The 22,408-nt window shown below is 36.1% G+C and overlaps 1 protein-coding gene across 1 annotated transcript; it reads left to right on the forward strand.

Moving 5' to 3' along the window:
- The first annotated feature begins 323 nt into the window (after positions 1 to 323).
- LOC149953625 (uncharacterized) lies at positions 324 to 19,135 on the forward strand. Its single transcript, XM_090168894.1, has 6 exons — positions 324 to 598; positions 2,334 to 2,377; positions 3,999 to 4,130; positions 4,194 to 4,325; positions 8,611 to 8,661; positions 18,774 to 19,135. The coding sequence occupies exons 1-6, from the start codon at positions 582 to 584 to the stop codon at positions 19,061 to 19,063; spliced, it is 666 nt and encodes a 221-aa protein (XP_090025020.1). The 5' UTR covers positions 324 to 581; the 3' UTR covers positions 19,064 to 19,135.
- The last annotated feature ends 3,273 nt before the right edge of the window (positions 19,136 to 22,408 follow it).

Genomic DNA, 22,408 nt, shown 5'->3' on the forward strand with positions numbered 1-22,408 from the left:
GCTTTCGGGATTTACCGCTGATAATCTCCACCTACAGGGAAAGAGAGAAACTACCACTCAGTTGCTTCACCCCGTCTGACTGGGTAAAAATCAGAGGCAAGGTTTTTCCCCCGTAAATCACGAATTGATCAGGGTGATACTGCCATATTCGCCGTTAAAGTATAAAAATTCTTTTTAATATTGATCGTAAAGTATCAGTATTTTTTAAAGAATTAACAATGGTTTTGTGTATATTTATAGTTTGATTCTCAAACCGTTAATATAGAAGTTTAAATGAAACGAATCAAATTAATAAATTTACGGAAAAAAATTTGAAAATTGTTAAAGTCCATTGTTCCATTTCCAAAAAACACACGAATAAACCAGACTTACCATGCTGGGTGAACAGTCGAAAACTTTTTAACCTTAGATCTGCGTACCTAAAGAATTGTCGTAGTTTCACACAGAAGGCCCTGATTGTTTTGCGCCGACGCTCGCTGTCTCCACGTTTTCACGTTTTTTAAATTAATTTAATTAAAGAAATATCGGTTTTCAAATCAGCTTCAAGGGTAGCTTAGTGGATAAGGGAACAAATATTGAAAATGGTTCAAATAAAAAGGTATTGTTTTAATCATTTTTACAATTTTGAAAAGGTATTGTTTTAATCATTTTTACCATTTTTGAAAAGGTATCGTTTCATAATTTGGTCAATTTAAGAAACCATTTTTTTTGTCCTTTTGACACTTTTTGAAAATAAATTTTCACATAATTTTGGAAATTTTAAAAATAATGTTTCTCATAATTTTGGAAATTTTGGAAATAATTTTAACAATTTTCTAGCGTAAATAGGCATTTAAAACGAACAAAATGTGCACCGTGGTTTTTTTCAGCGGCGCGTTTAGGTAAATTGGGGCACTAGGCGCAGTTCGATTTTGGGGCCCCTTTTTTCACAAGGCCATTTAAGCCAAGGGCGTATCCAGGATTCCATTTCGGGGAGGGGGGGGGGGGGAATTTTCAGTATAGAGTAGCATAATATAGCCGAGGGTCACTTCCTTGATTAACGACACACCCCTCGATTTAATCATGATTATTTTGATTAAATTCAATTTAATCACTATTATGTTGATTAAATCACGATTAATCATGATTATATCTGATTTAATCACGATTAAATGATTAAATCTGATTAAATCGTGATTAGTATGATAAAATCGTGATTAGAATCAAACACAATTGCAATAGAACCAGCAATATTACTAATTAAAATTAAATTATCGTACTTTAGTTTTGATTTTAGTTATAAAATCTCGATTCAACCGATTTTATTGATTAAATCTTGATTAGATTGATTAAATCATGATTAAATTTTTTAATCTTGATTACCCTGATTTAATCACGATTAATCTGATTTAATCATTTTACTATGATTAAGACGCACCCAAAATGGCAGTGACCTGCCCCTCGAGTATGGCCTGGAAATTTTATTTCATGTTGAAACTAGTGTTGTATGTAAATAAATAATTATTTATTTTTATAATTTAATTTTGTTTAAAATATTTATTACGAAAAATAAAGCTACTTAGCACATTTAAACATTTCTAATGGATTTCGGGTTTTTGGCTAAAATGGGGCCCCTAGAAATCGGGGGCCCTAGGGCGCGCCTCGTGCGCCTGTGGGGAAAATCGCCACTGCTTCACTTTCAATTTGTGACACTTTTGGTTAACAGCGGCTTTGTGTGCCTTAACTTTGCCGGAAAAAATTGTTCACCCCTTAAATAATGGGAAGGCTTGCCAAAAGACAAAGGGTTTAGTTAAAACATCATTTAAAAAAAATTTACGTCATGCATTTTTAGTATAGAAGAGGCAGGGAAGTACGTACCGCCCCATCGCTATTAAAAACCACTCTACCGGAAAAGCGGATCTCCAATAGGCCTTTCTATAAAGTAACATTGGCCTTCTTGGTTAGATGTATCGGGCGCGTTACTCGTGACGTAGAAGTAACGTTTCACTGTGATAGCCAATTAAAAATCGACAAGTCACCCTTTTTATAAAGATCTAACCTTCAAAACTAAACTGAACTCCTACGTATCTCGTGACGAAAGCGATACATTGAAACAAGTTCGGCAAGCGTAATGAATTTATAGAAAAGCTTATTGACCCGAGAATAGCCAATGTCAAGTTGGTCTGGAGGGCGCCGTTTGATGCCATAGCTAGACAGATTACTCGTTGGCAATTCAAGGGTCAATTGGAGAGCAGCATTTAGGGTCTGTAGCGAGGCCATTTATGTCCGTCACTTTTTTAAACTCTGTTGATCAAATATTTGGATTGTTTTACTAATTTAAAAATTATTTTTAGATTGCTTTGTTTGCTAATTTCCTTAAATATTTACATTTGCACAGGTAAGAAATTTATTGAATGAAGAAATAAAGTTTAGAACGAATAGACTTTGTGAAGTGAACACGTAGTAATTACTGAGGATTAGTATTTTGGTAATAATCTTCGTCAATCTTGTAGAATCCTGCATCCATCCTGTATTCTTTCGCTACTTTCTATTTGTTCAGCAATTAGTGAAATATCTACCATGTCCCTCAGATATCGATATTTATTTGTTACCCTTTGTTTTATTTAAAATTAACTCGATATAAAATTCAGAAATAATTGAAATATTAAAAATTGGAGTCGTTTATGAATAAAGATGTGATGCAGGTTGATATTTATTGCCGTTACTAGGTGCAACTAAAATATACTGTCTACTCACAAACTACCACGAAACAGTGTTGACCGTCGTGCTCTGTTTAAAAATATGCTGTCCCCGTTTCGTATTTTGTCCGTAAGAGTGGAAGACACCAAAGCTTCACTCTAGCGGAACCCTTTCTTTTTACAAATTGTAAAGCGCCATCTGCTACCGTTCATAAGAACGTAACCTTTTATCATTCTAGAAAACGAAAGTGAGTATTTATGGAAAAGTTCAAGTTAACTATTAATTTAGTTTGTGAAGCTTTATTTAACGATAATAAACATCATTGACATAAGTTTTACATTCTATCATCTCAACGCGTTTTTTAATAACAGTATATATCCTATGGAAATGACCACATAAATCATAACGTGTCTAAGGACTGACTACTATCCGCTAGTCTTTACTAGTCTTTGGAACTGTCAATCTGTCACATAACGAAGCTCTAAAAGCGAATCAACCGAAGCTTTGTGCAAATTCAAAAGCAATTCAAATTTCAAGCATTATTGAAAGTAGTTACTCCCAAATTTAATTTGAGATTTCAATACATTTTGGTTCAAATTAAGCTATCAATAAGCGGAAAGTAACAACTTTTCTGTTATTAAACGTCCAACTACGTAATAGCTTCGTAGTAGTATTAACGCTAATATTTTGGTGTCATATTTGTTATCTACCTGAATTTAAGGATTTCATCTATTAAATAGCAAAATGTTTGAGAGATTATCAATTATTGTTCAAAAATATCTTAATACAATTAATCGACAGTTGAGGAAACTATTTAAATTTGAAATGGTCTGACAAGGAAAATATAAATGTAAACACTTTGAATACATAAGGATGTGAAGCCACGTTGCCTCGAAAGCGGTTGACTGCTAAGAAACCGCGACGTGGGGAGGAAATTAAAAACATTGATTCGGAAAATAGATTTTACAGAAAATAAACTTAAGAAACCCTAAAAATCTTGCAGAATTGTCAAAGTTTTCACATAAATTCACGTATTTTGATGTATTAAAAAGAGCAGAGAAGGAAAGTGAACTGGTATCCGAAAAAAGGCTTAATATCGACAAGGCACCAAGTTTAGCTTAGCACGTCGAGAGGGAAAAGCACGACCGTTTCTATGAAAATCATCAAGACCACCATAGTCCTCCTTAGCTATTCCGAGTGCTTAGAATTAGATATATTATTTACTGGAATGGTTTAAATGGGTCGATTTTTACTTTTTCAATATACGAAATAAATTCCTGTTTCTTATATCTAAATTTTTTTATATGGTGGCGAACAAGAATCACAGTGCCCCAAATATGTGCTTGAACACTGTGAAATTAATCATCGTTGCTCTGCTTATCAATCTATTAAATGCCGAGAGGTGTTAGCCCGTGGAAAGCCTAATTTCAACTGCGAATGTTCATCAGAATGCAAGTTTAATTTATTCTAAAATTTCGATATATGGTCCATATACAAATGTATTTTTATCATAGTGATAAATTGTTTGGAAGATGAATGGTTTGATTGCGTCAGTTCAGGCAAATGTAATCAAGATGAAAATAAAACGCCCAAGTGTATCACCAATCGAAAAACGGGAGAATCAAATTGCGAGTGCGTAGCTAAAGGTACGATTAAACTCGATTAAATTATAAAATGTTATAGTTCTTATTAATTAGATTTAAGTGGAATAAAACCGCGGGTATTTGGTGTGGAACACCAACATTTTCTAATAAAGGTGGCTCCGTTATTAGGCTTTAGATATTTCTGGCGCTAGTTGGTGAATTTATGCTCAAATGGTTAGGGGTCTTCCATACAGAATGCGTAGGGGATATATCCCCTTTCATTTACAAATCGTCTCTATTTTCAAACACGCTTAAAGGGAATAGAACCTCCAAAGCGTTCTTTATGGAAGACCCCATCAATTTCCTTTATTCCCTTCACAATCAGCGATTATCAGCGCCGCAAGTGTGAAAAGCTATGGGAGGCAGCGGACAATATTGGAACCCTCGGAGGGTGACAGAAATACCAAAGGTTATATTCCCTTTAATATATTTTAAAGCTACTTTTGACCAATCGCATACATTATAATGTTAATATAATTTAAAGGGAATATAACCTCAGGTATTTGGTGTGGAACACCAACGTTTGCAGCTCTGGCCGCTCTCGCCTTTGGCTTTAGAAATTTTTGGCACCACTATACAGGGAAGTTTGAAAAATTTAAGGGGTCTTCGATAAAGGTTGCTTTGAAAGGTTATATTCCCTTTAAAGGAGATGGTTAATTTTAGGGTGGCAAATATGGAGCACCTAACCTTTTTATTCGAATGAAAATCTGCTTCACAATCTTCATTTATCAATATTGCAATTTATCTCCTATTTTAAAACTACGATATCATAGAATACTTAAGTATAAAGGCCCGTGCACGGTACGTTTCTTCAATTAATTTGTAGCATTTTATTTCGCCAATTCAGACCCCTAGTTTTTCTAGTATCTGGACACCGTTGACCAGGCGACGGCTAGGTTTGAAAACCCTCAAAGCCATGAATGGATTCATTTCAACCATGCATATTGAACTGCATTAAAGGTAGTCTGCCTCAGTTGCTAGGATAGGAGGGGCTTAGTTTTTATGACGTCGGTCACACGCTACCGCCCAAAAATTGCATTGAAACTTGACTTGAAATTAAGTTAAGTTTTTTTTAATTGAACCAAAATAGGTAAAAATATTATTAATAAATTACTTTATTTATGATAATCAAGTAATTTGTATAGAGTACAGTTATTTTTACAAGAATCACGAGTCATTTTCTTAGCCGGTTAAATCGCGCAATCCCGGAAACGTTTTGTGGAAGGAGTCAACGACAATCGTGTGTGACGGTGTGTCTCCTGATCTAAACCCCAGATGATAGAAAGGGTAATTCGATATTCATGATTGAAATGAATACAATCATTTCCAAACCATTTGGAGTTACAAACTGTAGAATTATAATACATTTGGGATGTAGTTCACGGTTTTTTAGCTTCTTTAAAATTGGTTCATTCCAAGAATCGAATAAACAGAAAGTTGTTTCATAAATTTAAATGGATATTTTATTAACTGTTGTTTTATCTAATTGGATTAGAAAAAAACTGGTCGGGAGATATGCACGGTCCTTTATAATAACGTAGGCAACGATGATATTTTATCTTTAGTAAATAGCGGTTTTTACACACAATCCTTAGGGATTTGTGTGTATTAAGATCACGTACTGTGTAGCCGCCGCCGCCGCCGCCGCCGCTGCCGTACACACGATTGCTCGCTGTACGTTAGTGGTACAAAGGCGATTGATATCTCAATCGATAGGCACTATTATAGCCTCGACGGGATTTTCGTAATTTTGGGATCGGAGCCCGAGAAGTTGGGCAAATGCCCAATTTACTATTTTTTGTGGTTTCGCTTTGTGTGGTTGATATTTTATTTAAAATTAAGTCCGATAACGTTAAAAAAAATATTTTTGGTAAGGTTAGGATTCAGCGGATATACAACTTCAGTTATATCAGTAAATCTTAAATTTAAGTATAGTTTCCTGGTTAATTTACGGGACCCCAATTTTCGCGGTTTTATATTTTCGCCTAAAAGTCTACATAACGTTCTTTAATTTAAGTCCGATTTTCATGAGAGTTATATTTTTGAATAGCTGTGGTTTCCCTTAACCCTAGATTTGCAATTACGTTGCTTAATTTTAATTCTAAGTGAGGTTTTTTCGACAGCGTATGCGGACCCCCGCAACTTCCGACATGGTAAATCCGCGTGTCTATAGAGTTCTAAACGCCAGTTTCCCTCTCGCATTTTTCAAGGCCGTTCGCGCCGAGCTTTCAACGTGTTCCCAGAAGTAACAATAAGTGTGACCCCCAACGTTTTACGCACGTTTAACGCCCTTTTTACGCACGTCGTACGACAGGAAGTAGGTAAGTAAGATTTGATCAAAAATCACCAGTTTTGTTACTTCTAGGCCTATTCCAGCTTAGGTTGCAGCCGCGTTGGAAAAAGTTAATTTTAAGTGAGTTAATTAACCATTTCGCGTCATACCTGAATTCTTTACGCGCTGAAGCTATATTCGCATTCCATTGAAAGCCTGCCTGCAATAACAATAACGTATGAACAGGCGCGTAAAAAATAAGTGTGACCCTAAATATTTGTTATGCCCAGAAGTTAAGCATAAGTGTGCCACTAAATATTTTTTTTGACCAGCTGCCGTACACACGATTGCTCGCGGTACGTTAGTGGTACAAAGGCGATTGATATCTCAATCGGTAGGCACTATTATAGCCTCGACGGGATTTTCGTAATTTTTGGGGTCGGAGCCCGAGAAGTGGGGCATTTGCCCCCTTTAGTGTTTTTGGTCGATTGTCATATTTGAATTTCGTGCCAATTGATACAGGTGTCATCTAACTCGTTCGCGTTTCGCTACCTTATTTCCAAAACCAGGTAACTCGAAAAACTTGGTTGTTATAAAAATTAATTTAAATGAACGTGTTCGCGTTTCGCCACCTTATTTCCAAAACCAGGTAACTCGAAAAACTTGGTTTTTATAAAAATAAATTTAAATGAACGTGTTCGCGTTTCGCCACCTTATTTCCAGAACCAGGTAACTCGAATAATTCTTTTCCGATAACATTCCTCTTGGGTTTATTAAGTTAATACATCAGTGGGATTGTGTGTACTCAAATGTCCGTGACATCTTGTTGCTTCTACAAAGTAAAATGCAAAATGTATGGCTATTCTGACAACGTATAAATAATTGAAATATCTTTGTAAATTAGTGCTCCGCAAGGCTCCGGCTCCAGTTCCGGTGAAGGCCGGAGTCGGATCTGGTGCCGCGGCTCCGGCTCCAAGTGTTTTAAAGCGGCTAAAGGAGCCAGCTCCGAATTAAAGGAGCCGGCTCCAATACTTTTATGTAATTTTTTATGTCTAAGCTTTGGGAGCGTCCATAAATTACGTGCGGCGCTTAGGGGAGGGAGGGGATTGAGCTGAATCTCGCCCAAGTCCCAATCTCACGTGGAGGAGAGGGGGGCGGGGGGTGTCGGAAAATATCACGTAATTTTTTTTCCGCAAGAAACAGTGTAAAACTGCGATAAAACTGGGTTAAATTAAGTAATTCAACCCTTGCACACCTTGATCAGCATGCCCTATGACCTCTATTGCCCAAGTGTACGTGGTGATCTGAAAAAGAGATGCTGCAGTACATGCGGTATCTACTTTTAATCCATCACAAGAGCTGCAGAGCACCGGCGTGCGGTCCACAGAGCACCACCTGCACCAGCGCGCAAAGTGTGACCTTCACGGATTGTGACACGCCGAGTTACTGAGCGTCTGTGTGCAAGCGACAACGGTTTAAAGTGGCTAAATCAGAGCGAGGTTGAAGGAGCAGATGATTTTACGGAAAATCACATGGATATGTTGGTTCCAGTAGTCACTCTTGAGACCACACATGAGTCCCCGTGGACTGAATTAGAATTAATATTCTTTTACGAATTTTAGTAGTTCCTTAATACTAAAATTTTAAGTATTTGATTGTTCGATTTTCTCACTGTGATTCTAGACTACGTTCTGTCTAAAATACTAGTCTTAACTAGTCTTAAATATAAATAACTAAGCAAATTAAGTGTTTTTTAAATAAATCCAATGCAATCAAACACAGATTAGGTTGTGAAGTTTATTTAACGCTTTGATTAGCTTTTGAAACACAATAGTGTATTCTTTCACAGAAACATTAGTGTTATTTTAATATATACATGCGCTTAAAAAATTAATTAGTGCCGAGTTTTGGCTCCGGCTCCGGAGCCGTTCACAGTTCCGGCTCCGTCCTCGTTGCCGGATCTGAGGAGCACTATTGTAAAGATCGAAAGTGATAAGTTCATGGTTTTTTTTTCAGAGCCAGAAGACAAGTATATTCCTGTCCTTTTTTATCGAGAGGATCCCGAACGTGAGTTGCATACCCTCATTTATATCAATTCTTTTCGGTTCTACAAACATAATATTTTGATAGCAAGACACTAAACACCTCCCAGGTAGCAAAATCACGTGTTTTTCACGAGATTTAAAATAATTTACTTCACGTGTTACATCCACGTGTGTCCACGATGGATCATGTCCGCCTAAATCACGTGTGTACGCATTTATTATCCACGTGAGTTACACGAGTAAAAAACTAAAAACACCTATTCAACACCTTTCAATTACTGACTTTACACTATCTTAACACCTTTTAACCACCAATGTTACACTTGTTAGCACTAGAATAACACCATTCGAACACCAACCTTACACTAAAATAACACCACCCAAACACTTATTATACACTTCCTCGACACCCTTCTTACACTTCCTCAACACCCCACTTACACTTCCTCAACACCCTACTTTCACTTTATCAACACCCTACTTACACTTCTTCAACACCCTATTTACACTTCCTCAACACCATACAACACGAGTAAAAATACCTATTCAATACCTTTCAAATACTGACTTTGCACTATCTTAACACCTTTTAACCACCAATGTTACACTTGTTAACACTAGAATAACACCCTTCGAACACCAACCTTACACTTAAATAACACCACCCAAACACTTATTATACACTTCAACACCCTACTTACACTTCCTCAACACCATACTTACACTTCCTTAACACCATACTTACACTTCCTCAACACCAATCAAACACTTGTCTAATAGTTGCTGACAAATACGTGTTTTTTCAAAAGTACACCTTGACCCCCTAAATGTTTTCTCCTATATCTTATGAAGTAATTATCACAAAATCACATATAATATCTCATTTTAAAAAGAATGTGCACCTTAATATGAATATGTAATCAGGGTTGTTATGTGACGTAACGTTCATTAAAATCTGGGCCTTTAAATTATTTGACCTTTGACCCCGCTCAGATACCCCAATCGTAAATCAACGATTTTAGTATTTTCAAAATCTGCGCTATCGAATACATAATAATCACTCAAAATCCCAAAGTAATATTTGTAGTTTTCGAGATATTAATTTTTGAAATTTACCCCACCAATTAACGAAAATGTTTTATACTTGAAACTAGTTGACCTACTAAAAAATTAATATTATTATGATTCTAGTAATTTAGAGTTTAGAATATCAAAAACTCTACTTCTTACATTACGATTAGGTATTTATATATTATTTTGGTTTTTCATGTTATCTACAGAAGATGCAACTAAATTTCTTGTCCAGGATAGTAAAGTCTGGGCGTTCAATATTATTTTAGCATATATTACTGGACCCTAAATTGTGCAAGATATCAGACTTTGAAATAGTGATATTTTTAACGGGAGCCTATAGATTCCCCGACTCCCTTAACTTTATTGAGAGCCACTGGCCCAGGCAGAGGGGAGGGAAAAATAGGGGGGAAATTACCCAGTAACGCTAGATTTAGCTCTCGTCTAAGGTAGGAAACCACCGTTATTATTTTCCACAAATTTCCGTAAAATGTTTCAAAAAGATTTATTAATTAATTTTGGCGGCCCTGGTGGCCCGCAACCATCATTCGAATGATTTACTTTAAGGGCCCCAGAACTCCAGCTATTTCCAAGTCTACTAGAAATCACAAGGAAACCCGACAGAGTAGCTAGGAACAAGAAAACTCGGTACCCTGGAATAAAAACGGGTATTCCCCCATTACGGGCTCCCCTCTCTATCTACGGCAACAGAACGCCAGCCAGAATCGTGGACATCAGTGCTTAGCGACCCATTTTATCTTGATTTTTTTAAAAACTCGTCCGTTAATTTTCGAATATCAGGAGCTGGCTGCGATTACATTTCATTATATAAATTTTTTGTGTGAAACATCTGTTCGATTTCAATTCATTCCATTGCAGACTCCATTTCACGTAAATGTCCGACCACTCATATGTTTGAACGGATACACGGTCTTTATTTACTACCGCTAATTGCGCCACCTACATAACTATCTAAAAAGCAACTTGAAAAAATAAAATAAAAAAGACATTTATAATGAGGTGTTAAATTAAAGTATGTGTATCACAACAAATGTAAGGATATGTCACGTTATACTAAGAACCCATAGACGTACTAAAACACGTGGAGCCTCCTAATCTATATTTCAAAATAAGCTCCGCCTTTTTCTTTGTCTCCTTTCGTAAATTCTTCCGCACCATCTACTTTGAGCGAATATTAAAAGTTATGGCAAAAATAAAAGGTCGCTAATTCAGGAACAAAGCATGAGCCTTCTTACAGAACTAACTTCGTAATCAGTTTTAATAGCAATACAAGTAACAATAGTGGTAGAAGCTAGACTATAGCTTCGCCTCCTAAAAATTATAGATTAGGAGTCGATTTTGAAAATCTCCATTCCTTTTTTCTTACGACGTTAGTACTGATTCAATTGATTTAGAATAATTTCACAATGCAACATTTTTCGATTTCAAAGAGTAACTCCGTATCTTAATTAGTGAGTTTATTTTATATAAACGAAATTGCCAGTCTCATTTAGAAACCAATATCTTTTAAAAAATGCGTTGGAGATCCGGCTCCGAAATATCTTGGAGCTGGAACCGAATTAGGCAAAACCGGAGACGTGCGGCGCACTATTATAAACCTTTTGCCCCCCCCCCCCCCGGTATTTCTGAAAAATACACATGGGCCAGAAGGATCGATAGCTGTTGGGTATCAAGTAAAAATGTTCTTTGTGCAATTGAAATTCTTGTAGGTTTACCTAATTCAAAAGGTTATCAATTAAAAAGAGACAATAAAAATAAAATTACCAAAGCCTTTTCAAAGTATAAAATAGTGCCAGCTTTTTCGTGTAACCTAAAAATCGAGCTAAAAATTGATTCGTGTGTAAACTATAAGAATAAATGGTTTTTGTATTTAATTTTGTGTGTGGTGGGGTGAATTTCAAAAATTAATATCTCGAAAACTACAAATATTACTTTGGGATTTTGAGTTATTAATATGTATTTGATAGCGCAGATTTTGAAAATGCTAAAATCGTTGATCTACGATTGAGGTGTCTGGGCGGGGTCAAAGGTCAAATTATTTAAAGGCCCAGATTTTAATGAAATTTACGTCAAGTAACAACCCTGATTAAATATTCATATTAGAGTACGCATTCTCTTCAAATGAGATATTATATGTGATTTTGCGATAATTACTTAATAAGATATAGGAGAAAACATTTAGGGGGTCAAGGTGTAATTTTGAAACAACGTGTATGCTGTATCTCGTAGACGGCTCTACCGATCTTTATGAAACTTTCAAAATCGTTTTCTTAGGCCCAAAGAACCCTATTTGCAAATTTTGGTCGAAATCGAAAGGGGTCGGGTGTTAAAATTAAAAAAAACTAGGCGTTTTGTCATCGAATGACCCTATTTCAAACTTCCCGCCAAACTAACTCTGTGACATTTTTAATTATTTCTCTTTTAATTATTGATATAGCTTAGAAAAAAAGTAATTATAAGTAAATGAACCAAAGTAATCGGAAAGCATTTATTTTTAAAACGGCAAAGCATTTGGTCGAGAGAGGATATAGGAATTCTCTCTCAATACTTTTCCCCTATCCTAACCCCAATCTGTCGATTTTACCAAAAAGTGGTTTAAAAAACGCGCCGAAACTTTCGGGCAAGAGCGACATCTCTGGACCATCTATACAAACTATAAAAGTGTCCAACGCTCAAAGTTCAAGCATCAAATTTGGGAGGACAGCGTGGCTCGATTGTCAAATGCGTCGGTTATTGTTAATTACACAGCCAGCAGCTATCTTGGTTCGAATCCCGGCGCCGCCATAAGTTAAAATTATTAAAAAGAAGTTATTTTTCGCAGCTCCATCTACCGTGTCGTCGCTTTCTACAACAAACAAACTACAACAACTCTTAACGACATTCGGTCCATAGCAATAGTCCCACTTCGATATATATATATATATATATATATATATATATATATATATATATATATATCTCTCTCTCTCTCTCTCTCTCGATGTCCTTTTTGTATTATTTAGCGAATGTTACCATGCGGTCGGACAGGAAATTACAAAGGCTTAATGGAAATACACGAAAAATTAATTTAACCATAAGAATATAAAATAATTTACAGTTTAATAAAAAGCCTCATGTCTACCTTTAGTAAATTTTTGCTTGAAGGATTTATCATAAAATACAAAGATTTATACTTTTAAATAAGCTAATAATTAAACTAATACACCGACCGAATTTATCCTGTTCTATCGATAAGCAGAGAAAAGTAAAATGGCTACGATAGTACGTACGACCGCCGCGCGGCGTCACTCTCGTCAATGGTGATAGACTCGTTGTTAATTTTTAGTAGCAACATATGGTGTAATAGAATAGTTAAGATACTCGTCCAATGATTGACGGGTTCGAGTCTTGGCATTGAAGTTCGAGGAATGTTATTTTCATTTTTGGTGTTAATTTGTTGGGGTTACAGTATTAAATGGTGAATAATTATGTATTTAAACGATTACATTGTTCTCTGTATTTTTTATTTTATAAGAGTAATTTTTAATTTTAATTTCTTTAATCAAATTAATTTTATACTCATTTTTAAATATATAAATTTTATACGTGATTTGGACTAATTATGTTTAGGAATTTATTTTGATATCTTTTTTTAGAGCATTCTTCTATCACACATTATTCACACTCTATACAAAAAGACATATTTTCGCGGGAAATACCGGGTCCTCAGCTAGTGTACTATATTTACAAGATGGAGTGATACATTACAAAAGTTAAATTCCGTGGTATATCTTCCATTAACGCCTAGATCACGTGTAAATTTAATTAATTAATTTGCTTTCGTGTTGTAACCCAAATCAACACGTGTAGCTCACGTGTCAATTTACACTTATTTAATTTCGTGTATGGTAACCCAAAGCAACACGCGTACATCATGTGTAAATTTACACTAATTTAATTTCGTGTGCGGTAACCCAAATCAACACACGTAGGTCACGTGCAAATTTACACTAATTTAATTTCGTGTTCGGCAACCCAAGAAACACGTGTAGAACACATGCGTATATTGTGAACACGTGTATGCCATTACATTTACCAAATATCCATGAAATTTACACGTGGCTTTGCTACCTGGGTAAGGGCCTAAAAAAACTAGATACTTAACACTGACATAAATATAACTAAATCCTCAATAACTCTTATTTAACAGACTGATTGAAAAACAAATATTACATTTCATAATATCTTCGCCTATGATAATTTATCATGTACATAGATAATTAAGTGCCTTATTAATTATATTTTGTGCGGTACACTAAGCAAACACACCCTCCTGTAGACCATTTTGCAAACGTGAAATACTATATGGCGTTGGTGTTTTATTTTAAACCAGAAAAACCCGTGCAGACCACTTGTATTTGAATACCTTTATGTGTACGGTAACCGAAACCTACACGCGTAGACCACGAGTATTGGTGCACGAATTTCGTTACGAGTACGGTAACCGAAACCAACACGTGTAGGCCACGAGTATTTGTGCACAAACTTCATTTGGTGTACAAAAAAACCCCAGAAACAGGTGTGGACCACGTGTAATATTGTCCACACGTCTGTTCCACAATAATAACCTAGTATCCACCAAATCTACACGTGCTGTTGCTACCTGGGCTATTTATACGAAACAACAATTTAGTAAATCATTGTTGGCCAACCCAGGTTGAAAACCTAGGTGCTCCGTCTAAATGGAGAAAATATTTCTACATGTTGGCCACACACTCACTTTTGTTGGCTAAGTTTGGAAGCACGTACGGTTTTTATAACATTTCTGTGTTCGGAAGGTATAAAATTACAATTCGGTTTCTAAAAGTCTTATTTTTCATTCCACTTGGTAATTAATAAGACACATTTACTAATTCCGAATATGCGGATATGCATATAATGTACGGTCGGTCTGGGGGAGATGGCGCAGAACCTCGAAGGTATAGCACGTGCAGTTTCCAGCAAGAAGAGTACCAGGTCGTCACACGTTCATAGATTTTTATCGTAGGCAATAACAAGCACAGGTAATCGAGAGAGAGCGCAAGATGTTCCAGAATCTACTGAAGAAACAAATTAAAAAAGTTATTATTAGTATTTTCCTCAACATTATTTCGACACCGTAGGCATACTTAAGTTTCAAGTTTCAAGTTTCAAGTTTATTGTTTTTTTCATGGTGAATTTACAATATTTGGTTACGGGCCAAGTCATGAGTGACTTATCATTATCGAGGACGATCCTGGGACATGTAGCAAACGAATTGGTCGGCCATTGGGTGTAAATCATTCTTAGGCCTGGCGTTTTTTACATGTACATCAGTTTCACCTAGACCAGCTGTTGTGACTACCGAAACATAGCGCGTACTCCTCCAATTGTCCTATTTCGTGGAAATGGGATTTTATTTTGTCGCTTAAGTGATTGACACACTGTCTTCGAAAGACCTACACATTCCAAATATCTCACAGTAGCGACATCTCTGATCTTTCGATTTAAACCACGAAAAAGCGGTGGGGTTTCAGTAAAACATTAATTTTTAATAGTACAACTCATACGTCAACTTTGATAAAGATTCATTAAATACCCTGTTGGTTTCTCTACTTTTCAAAGGTTTAACCATAGTTATCTGACAAGCCGTATTTGAATTATTATGACAAATAGAAAGTTACGTTTATTCATTTGTATTTAATTAAATTTAAGTATTAGCTTTACGAAATGCACTCATTAACTACTTCCAACCTTTTACTTCAAAGCGCCGCAAACCGTTTATTTTTATCAGTATTAGTTATTCAGTAACTAGTTAAAGAATAAACAATGTTTTTCTGAACTTACCTCAGACTTCCCCCTTAACTCGTACCATAAAGTAAAATCTTATTTTGGCTGTTTTAAATCACCACCGGAAGTACTACAAGATTTTACAAATTTACTTGTAGATAATCAATTAACCTGTAAACTTAGTTACTTTTATTTTTTTTCATTGTGTAATGTACAAGATAACCATCTAATGGAATACCTGATAGTACCTACTAACATGTAAAACAAAGTTCTAAAATAAAATAAGTTAAATGTAAATAACTTGTTATTATTGATCATATTCTTGAAATTATAAATTACGGTTAACGGGGTAAACAAAGAGATATAGCGATAAATTATGGTGAATGGAACCGATAACAATTATAGAGTTTAGGGATGGATGAAAAAATATGGTTATTGGGGAGGGGGAGGGAGAGAATCTACTGATAGCTGTATGGTGAATGAGGGATAACAATTATAGAGTTTAGGGTGGTATAAAAAATATGGTGATTGGATATTATAGTGAATGGGGAGGGGAAGCAGAGAGAGTCTACTGATTGTGATATGGTGATTGAGAGATAACAATTATAGAGTTTAGGGTGGTATAAAAAATATGGTGATTGGAAATTATAGTGAATGGGGAGGGGAAGCAGAGAGAGTCTACTGATTGCGGTATGGTGATTGAGATATAACAATTATAGGGTTAAGGGTGGTATACAAAAATATGGTGATTCGAAATTATAGTCAATGGAAGCGATTGGGGAGGGGGTAAAGGGGGAAGCAGAGATAGTCTACTGATTGCGGTATGGTGAATGAGATAAGATATCAGACTGATTATCTCATTCACCATGCCGTAATCCTTCTCTCTCATGGCCAAAGTGGAGGGAAAAAGAAACCGAGAAGATATAAGAAAATATAACACTATGCTAGGAGAGAGAAAAATGATTGAGGAGGAGTCAGTCATAAAATCCTTCGATGCTCTTGATGATTCAGAGTTCTTCTAGCAGCACGAAGATTCTATTCGTTCATTAATGGATTATTTTGAAGAGAATTGGAACGTGTGCCCTTCTCGTAGACACAGGCGAAGGCCACCATCAATTCCACTTGAAATGTGGAACCAACATGAAGGCACCTTGGTTGGCCTAACAAAGACGAACAATTATATCGAAGGTTGGCACAGGAAGCTTTCTTCACTCGTTCCATGTTTCATTGACAAGTTACAGAAGTCGCGGAGTATCGAGGGTTAACGTATTCCTCAATTAAATTCGGGACGAGAGGTTCGCCTAGGTCATAAGAAATAACGAGTGGGTTCTGATGCAATACTCAGAATTGTGGAAAGATTTGAGGAATATGACCTTCACTGCTATCTTCGAGGACTTACCTACCATTTAGATATCCAAAAGCAGTAATTTATGATTTTATTTGTATATTATATGACTATAAAATATACCGCTTAGGCTAAATGGTCAAGCTTATTTACGTTTTCTTCAGGAACATTTACCCGTTTTACTTGAAGACGTGCTGATAGGAAAAGGACAACGAATGTGGTTTTTACATGACGGAGCACCAGCCCATTTCAGTCGAGATGTAAGAGCTTACCTGGATGTGACGTTCCCCTTGAGGTGATTAGAACGAGATGTACCAGTTGCGTGGTCGGCCAAATTTCCGGATTTAAACCCACGCGATTTTCTTATCTGTGGTCATTTCAAAGACTTAAGTGTACAAGATGTTGAGAATCTGCGACAACGCATCATTGAAGGGTGTGAGACAATGCGAAACACGCATTCATTCGACGGGCCAATGCGGTGGTCATTTTGAACAATTCCCGTAATTGTTGTTCATTGTATCTTTAAATCTAATCAATTTAATTAGTACCACATTGTTTGGAAAATATAAAATTAACAACTTATTGGCTTTTGAATGGTATCGAGTCGTTTAAATTAGGTTGGCATTGCTAGAATCATTATTTGACAAATCATACTTCAACTTTTGGCACTTGTTAATAATTTGATCGTTTCAAGGCAGAATATCGTTCGTACGTTTGAGCGATTTTATTTGTCTTAGACGATACTTTTAGGGGGCATAGGGCCCGTATCTCTGAAACAAAGCACTGTAAGACCCTTATTCCTGAGACATTTTCGACTCATATAGCGCCAAAGAACACGCCCTCGAGTACAGACAGCGTATTGTTTCTCTTCTTTCAGCCCATGATTGCCCTGCAATAAGTTTAGCTGGTTTATTTGTCTGTTGCATCCGGTTGTGAGTTGTAGAACATCGAGATCTTTGTAGGCTTAGTATCGTGACTGCTTCTATAGCATTACCATCTATGTGTTGATTACAGGACCGATATGAGAGGGAGGAAGCTGGTACAAAATAACGGGGCCCGCGCAGCCCAGGGGCCCGTGTTTGAACAACGTTTCCCGAGTTTCTCTCCCAAAAGGTTATTTTCGAATGTATATTTTACCGGGCCTGGGCGTGCTCTAGGTGACCCTCTGTAATTTTAAGGTATCTGCATTTTTAATATTGAAGCTGAAGGCCCACATTCCCCACTAAGTAAGGCATAAGACTCAAAGTGGTTTGCGATAAACATTGTAGATTCTCAAAAGTAGTCCTTTCCCATATTATTATATAATCCACGTTGTAGTATTTAATTAAGAAAATTAGACCACAAACTTGGGTGGATTGGATACTAAACTTAATTAATAATAATCAGCTGGCCAATACCTAAGGTACCACCTTAGACCCAATTCATTTAGCGACTTTTAATGCCATTAATTCCATTGGCACAAACACAAAATAACCAAGGCTCTATCCCTTACAACTGATTCGCGCATCACAGTCGCGTTATCTGAACCGAGGAAAAATTAACATGGTTTAGATATCAGATATTAACAGATTTGTCGATACAGAGCAAAAAGCACATCAGATTTTTAATTAATTGTTAGCTGATAGATTGTGAGCAGATATTTTTTTTATATTTTACCCAATAAATTCCTTTCAAAATGTTAATTAGTGCGTTTTAATTGGTTTTCCAAAAAATATGTAGTGTAAGCAGATATCTCTTCCCGAAACTGAATCTGATGAGATGAAACAGCGGATCAACTTAGCCTGGGCCATTTGTTGGCAAAATTCAATAATGATCTATGTAATAACAAGAGTTTACGCAAATAATTTTAGAAACATATCACAAACGGGAAAATCTTGATTTTCAAATCTCATATCTGAAACTCTTTACAGTTTGTCCAGGAATGCATGCGGGCGTGAAAGGAAACTGCCCCCAAACGTATTGCGAAAAAATCGGAATACAAGAATCCAAGTGCTACTCGAAAAACGGAACAAACTCACAACCAATGATGTGCCAATGCATGTGCAGCAAAGTGGAAATGAAAAGGGAACCTATAAACGGCGTTATCCAGCGACCATCGGATGCGGATGTTAGAAATTTCGATTGCCGAAAAATGAATTGCATAAACGGGCCTGCTCGATGCAAACAAGTTAATAAATCCCAATTTTGCGTGTGCCCTTAAAATGTATATTGTGTTCGCAATTGTAAGTGAAGTAGGCCTGTGAAATTAATAAAAAGTTACGTTGCACTTGTATTTTTCCAAGTTTTTTCACGACCACTTCGAAATGCAGCAAAAATATGATCCTAATTAATAATATGATTCTTTTGAAGATTATTAGATTAGATTCAAAATGGTGGTCACAAACATCAAATTGTACCTCGAAACTATACTAAATTCTATTAAAAAACTAGGAACGTTCGCGAGCTCGAGCCAGCGCGGGCTCAACGGCGGCTCAATTATTAAAAGGGTGAGCTTTTTTTTGAGCCGAGCCGAGTCGAGACAATAGGTATTGAGCCGTATTGGCTCACGAGTTGGCTCGCGAGCTTATTGACACACCCGCGCGAATAAATAGGTAAGTCTGTAAACCAGCGCCTTTGACGACTGTGGGAGAAAGCATTTACCCCCTAATACCGCGAGAGTTGATACCCCTACTTTAATTAACTTACAATTGCATTCTGTCTCTACACCAATAACGTTGTTGTTTTTACTTTTAAATGACATAAAGCGTGATAAAAAATGTTTTTCCCACTCTCCTAGCCGTGTGAATATTACATGTACAGTACGTTTAGTTCAATATTTACTATACCAATACATTCTTTATTAGGGGGTGCTAGTAATTTTTATTAAGTCAAGTCCTACGTATTTAGTTTAACATATTTGATGCATCGTCATACTCGCATCTTCGGGCATTTAAGGCATTATCCCCTGTAGCATTAAGGTGTCGGTCAAGAGTCGGGTATGGGTCTTAAAGTCGTTTTCAGGTCGACGACCATATGCCGACTCAAATTGTTAAATTTTTTCAAACCCCAAAAATTACAAATTTCCATTTTGAGACTTTATAAAGTCGGCAAGTCGACTTTAATGTACAGTCGATATGCCGACTTGATAAGGACCACACATGTATTTTTTTCATATTTTTAAAATAATTGTATTTTATTGTATAATTATACTTGAAGTTAATTTTTACTAATTATGATTAATTAATTTTTAGAAATTAATTTGCATAAGAAGTTACTTCCCTTGTAGCAAATTAGAGTCGGGCCGACGTCGGCAAAAGGTACTAAACACTAAAGTCGGCCGACCTTTGGATTGAGGGTCGAAATGTCGTAGGGGTAAAATGGTCGGCCGACTACAAAACGTCGACTCTTTACCGCCAATTAATAGACCTAAGAACCGACTCCGAAACGACGTTGGGCCGACATTATGTTAATGCTTATAACCGACCCAAAACTGTTCTCATTATTAGATTTTCGAATACAAATAAGTTTGAAGAAAAATTAAAAGTGAATAAAAAATTCACCAACATCAAATAGTCAGAAAATAAATAAAATATCCCCTAGCTTTTCCTAAATAAATATGGTCGGTTTCATAAAGTTAATGTCGAATCCAATAATTAAATGTAAGGTCTATTTTAAGTTGGATAATGGTCGGCATACCAACCATAAATAGTCCCAAAAAAGGATTTACATTTTTAGTGTCGAAAAACGTTTCGACGTTTTTAGGTCGGCATTTGGTCGTCGACTATAAACCATTGAATTGGGAATAATACTGCTAGAATTAAAATTACGATTTCAGTTGCCATGGTTACGCGGGACCTAGTCTGATAAGACTGTACGAAATTCCGCTCTAAAATTAGGCGGTAGCGCCATCTATACTTTGTAAAGTTATATTATATTAATTATAATAACTCACCGTCACTTGAGTTAAAAAGAATCGTGTTGATAGAATAAAATTATTTTTAAACAACGTCAAAGGTATGTTTGTTACGAGAAATCATACATTCCAATTTCGCATCAGATTCGCGAAAAAATTCAATTGCAATAGTTGCCACCAATAGAGACAGATGCCCTCCTCCCCCCCCCCCCCGGTAGAACGATAAAGTTGATAAAGTCTCTTTATGGAACGAAATTGATCCCCCGCCAGCCAGATTTAGTTGCACCTCTATTTATTCCCAACTCAATGCTATAAACCGACTTTTCGACGGTACCCCGACTCTAAACCAAAGACTATATATAAATAGACTGGCGTGTTCAATGGCTCAACTTGCATACGATAGCAGAGGCTGGTCAAAATTTTCCCCGCGCTTCAGAGTGCTACTAGTGGCGCCTCTAACGGCTGGTCAAAGGCTTCTCCCGTGTTTCGAAAGTGTTAACAGGTTTTTTGTATGGAGACGCATGTCTAGTAAGCGAAGTATATACAGTCTTTGCTCTAAACCGACTTCATGTGTTACAGGGGTTTGCGATTTACGATATTATTTCAAAATATAAATTCCTGATTTTTATTGATATTGATTAATTATACTCTAAATAGATTAAAAAATGTAAAATGTTTTAATAAATAGGCCTATTGATACGAGCACAAACGTTTTTCAAACGCTTCATAGTTTAAAAAATTCAAAAGCACGCGCCAGTTGATACTTTCGTAGCGCCATCTCCGGACTAGCAACATGTTAGAAGTTTATTAGCGAACTCGCTTGAGATGGGAGGTGTAATTGTTGACTTGTGCGCTTAATTTTCTATTAAAAATTAATGGAAAAATCATTGAAATCTTGAGAAATACATTAAATCGAAACTAACAAAGTAAGTTTTTCAATAATATATCAATATAAATAATATCTATATCAATTAATTATAGCTTTGTGAACAATGTTTTGCATGAGCGGTTAGGCCTTGGCAATTACAAGGTCATGTGTTTTATAAATAACATAGACTACAACATTAAAAGATAATGATATTTGTTAAAAGTATTTGAATTGTAATTGTATTTACGTATTAAAATCTATAAGCTTAATTAAAATGTTTCTTTTCTATATCACTACTATATTAATTCTATGTACTTCGCCAAAAGATTTTCAGTCTTGTTTATTGTTTGGATTAGTTCTATTAATATAAATAGCTAATTTTTGTTTACAAAATAATTGAAAATTATTTTCGATTCAATCTCAGCTAAATTACTGTTAAGGCATCAAATTGGTATTAAGTGGTAGTTCCGAAGTGCGATTTAATTTGACGTCGGCACAACGTCGTTTCCGAGTCGGAAATATGCCTTTGTGAAGTCGGCCCATAGTCATTTCTGAGTCGGCCCATAGTCATTTCTGAGTCGGCCCATAGTCATTTCTGAGTCGGCCCATAGTCATTTCTGAGTCGGCCCATAGTCATTTCTGAGTCGGCCCATAGTCATTTCTGAGTCGGCCCATAGTCATTTCTGAGTCGGCCCATAGTCATTTCTGAGTCGGCCCATAGTCATTTCTGAGTCGGCCCATAGTCATTTCTGAGTCGGCCCATAGTCATTTCTGAGTCGGCCCAT

This window comes from Leiobunum rupestre, chromosome 3, assembly GCF_980474605.1.
Source record: "Leiobunum rupestre chromosome 3, qqLeiRupe1.1.hap1, whole genome shotgun sequence".
Lineage (NCBI taxonomy): Eukaryota > Metazoa > Arthropoda > Arachnida > Opiliones > Sclerosomatidae > Leiobunum > Leiobunum rupestre.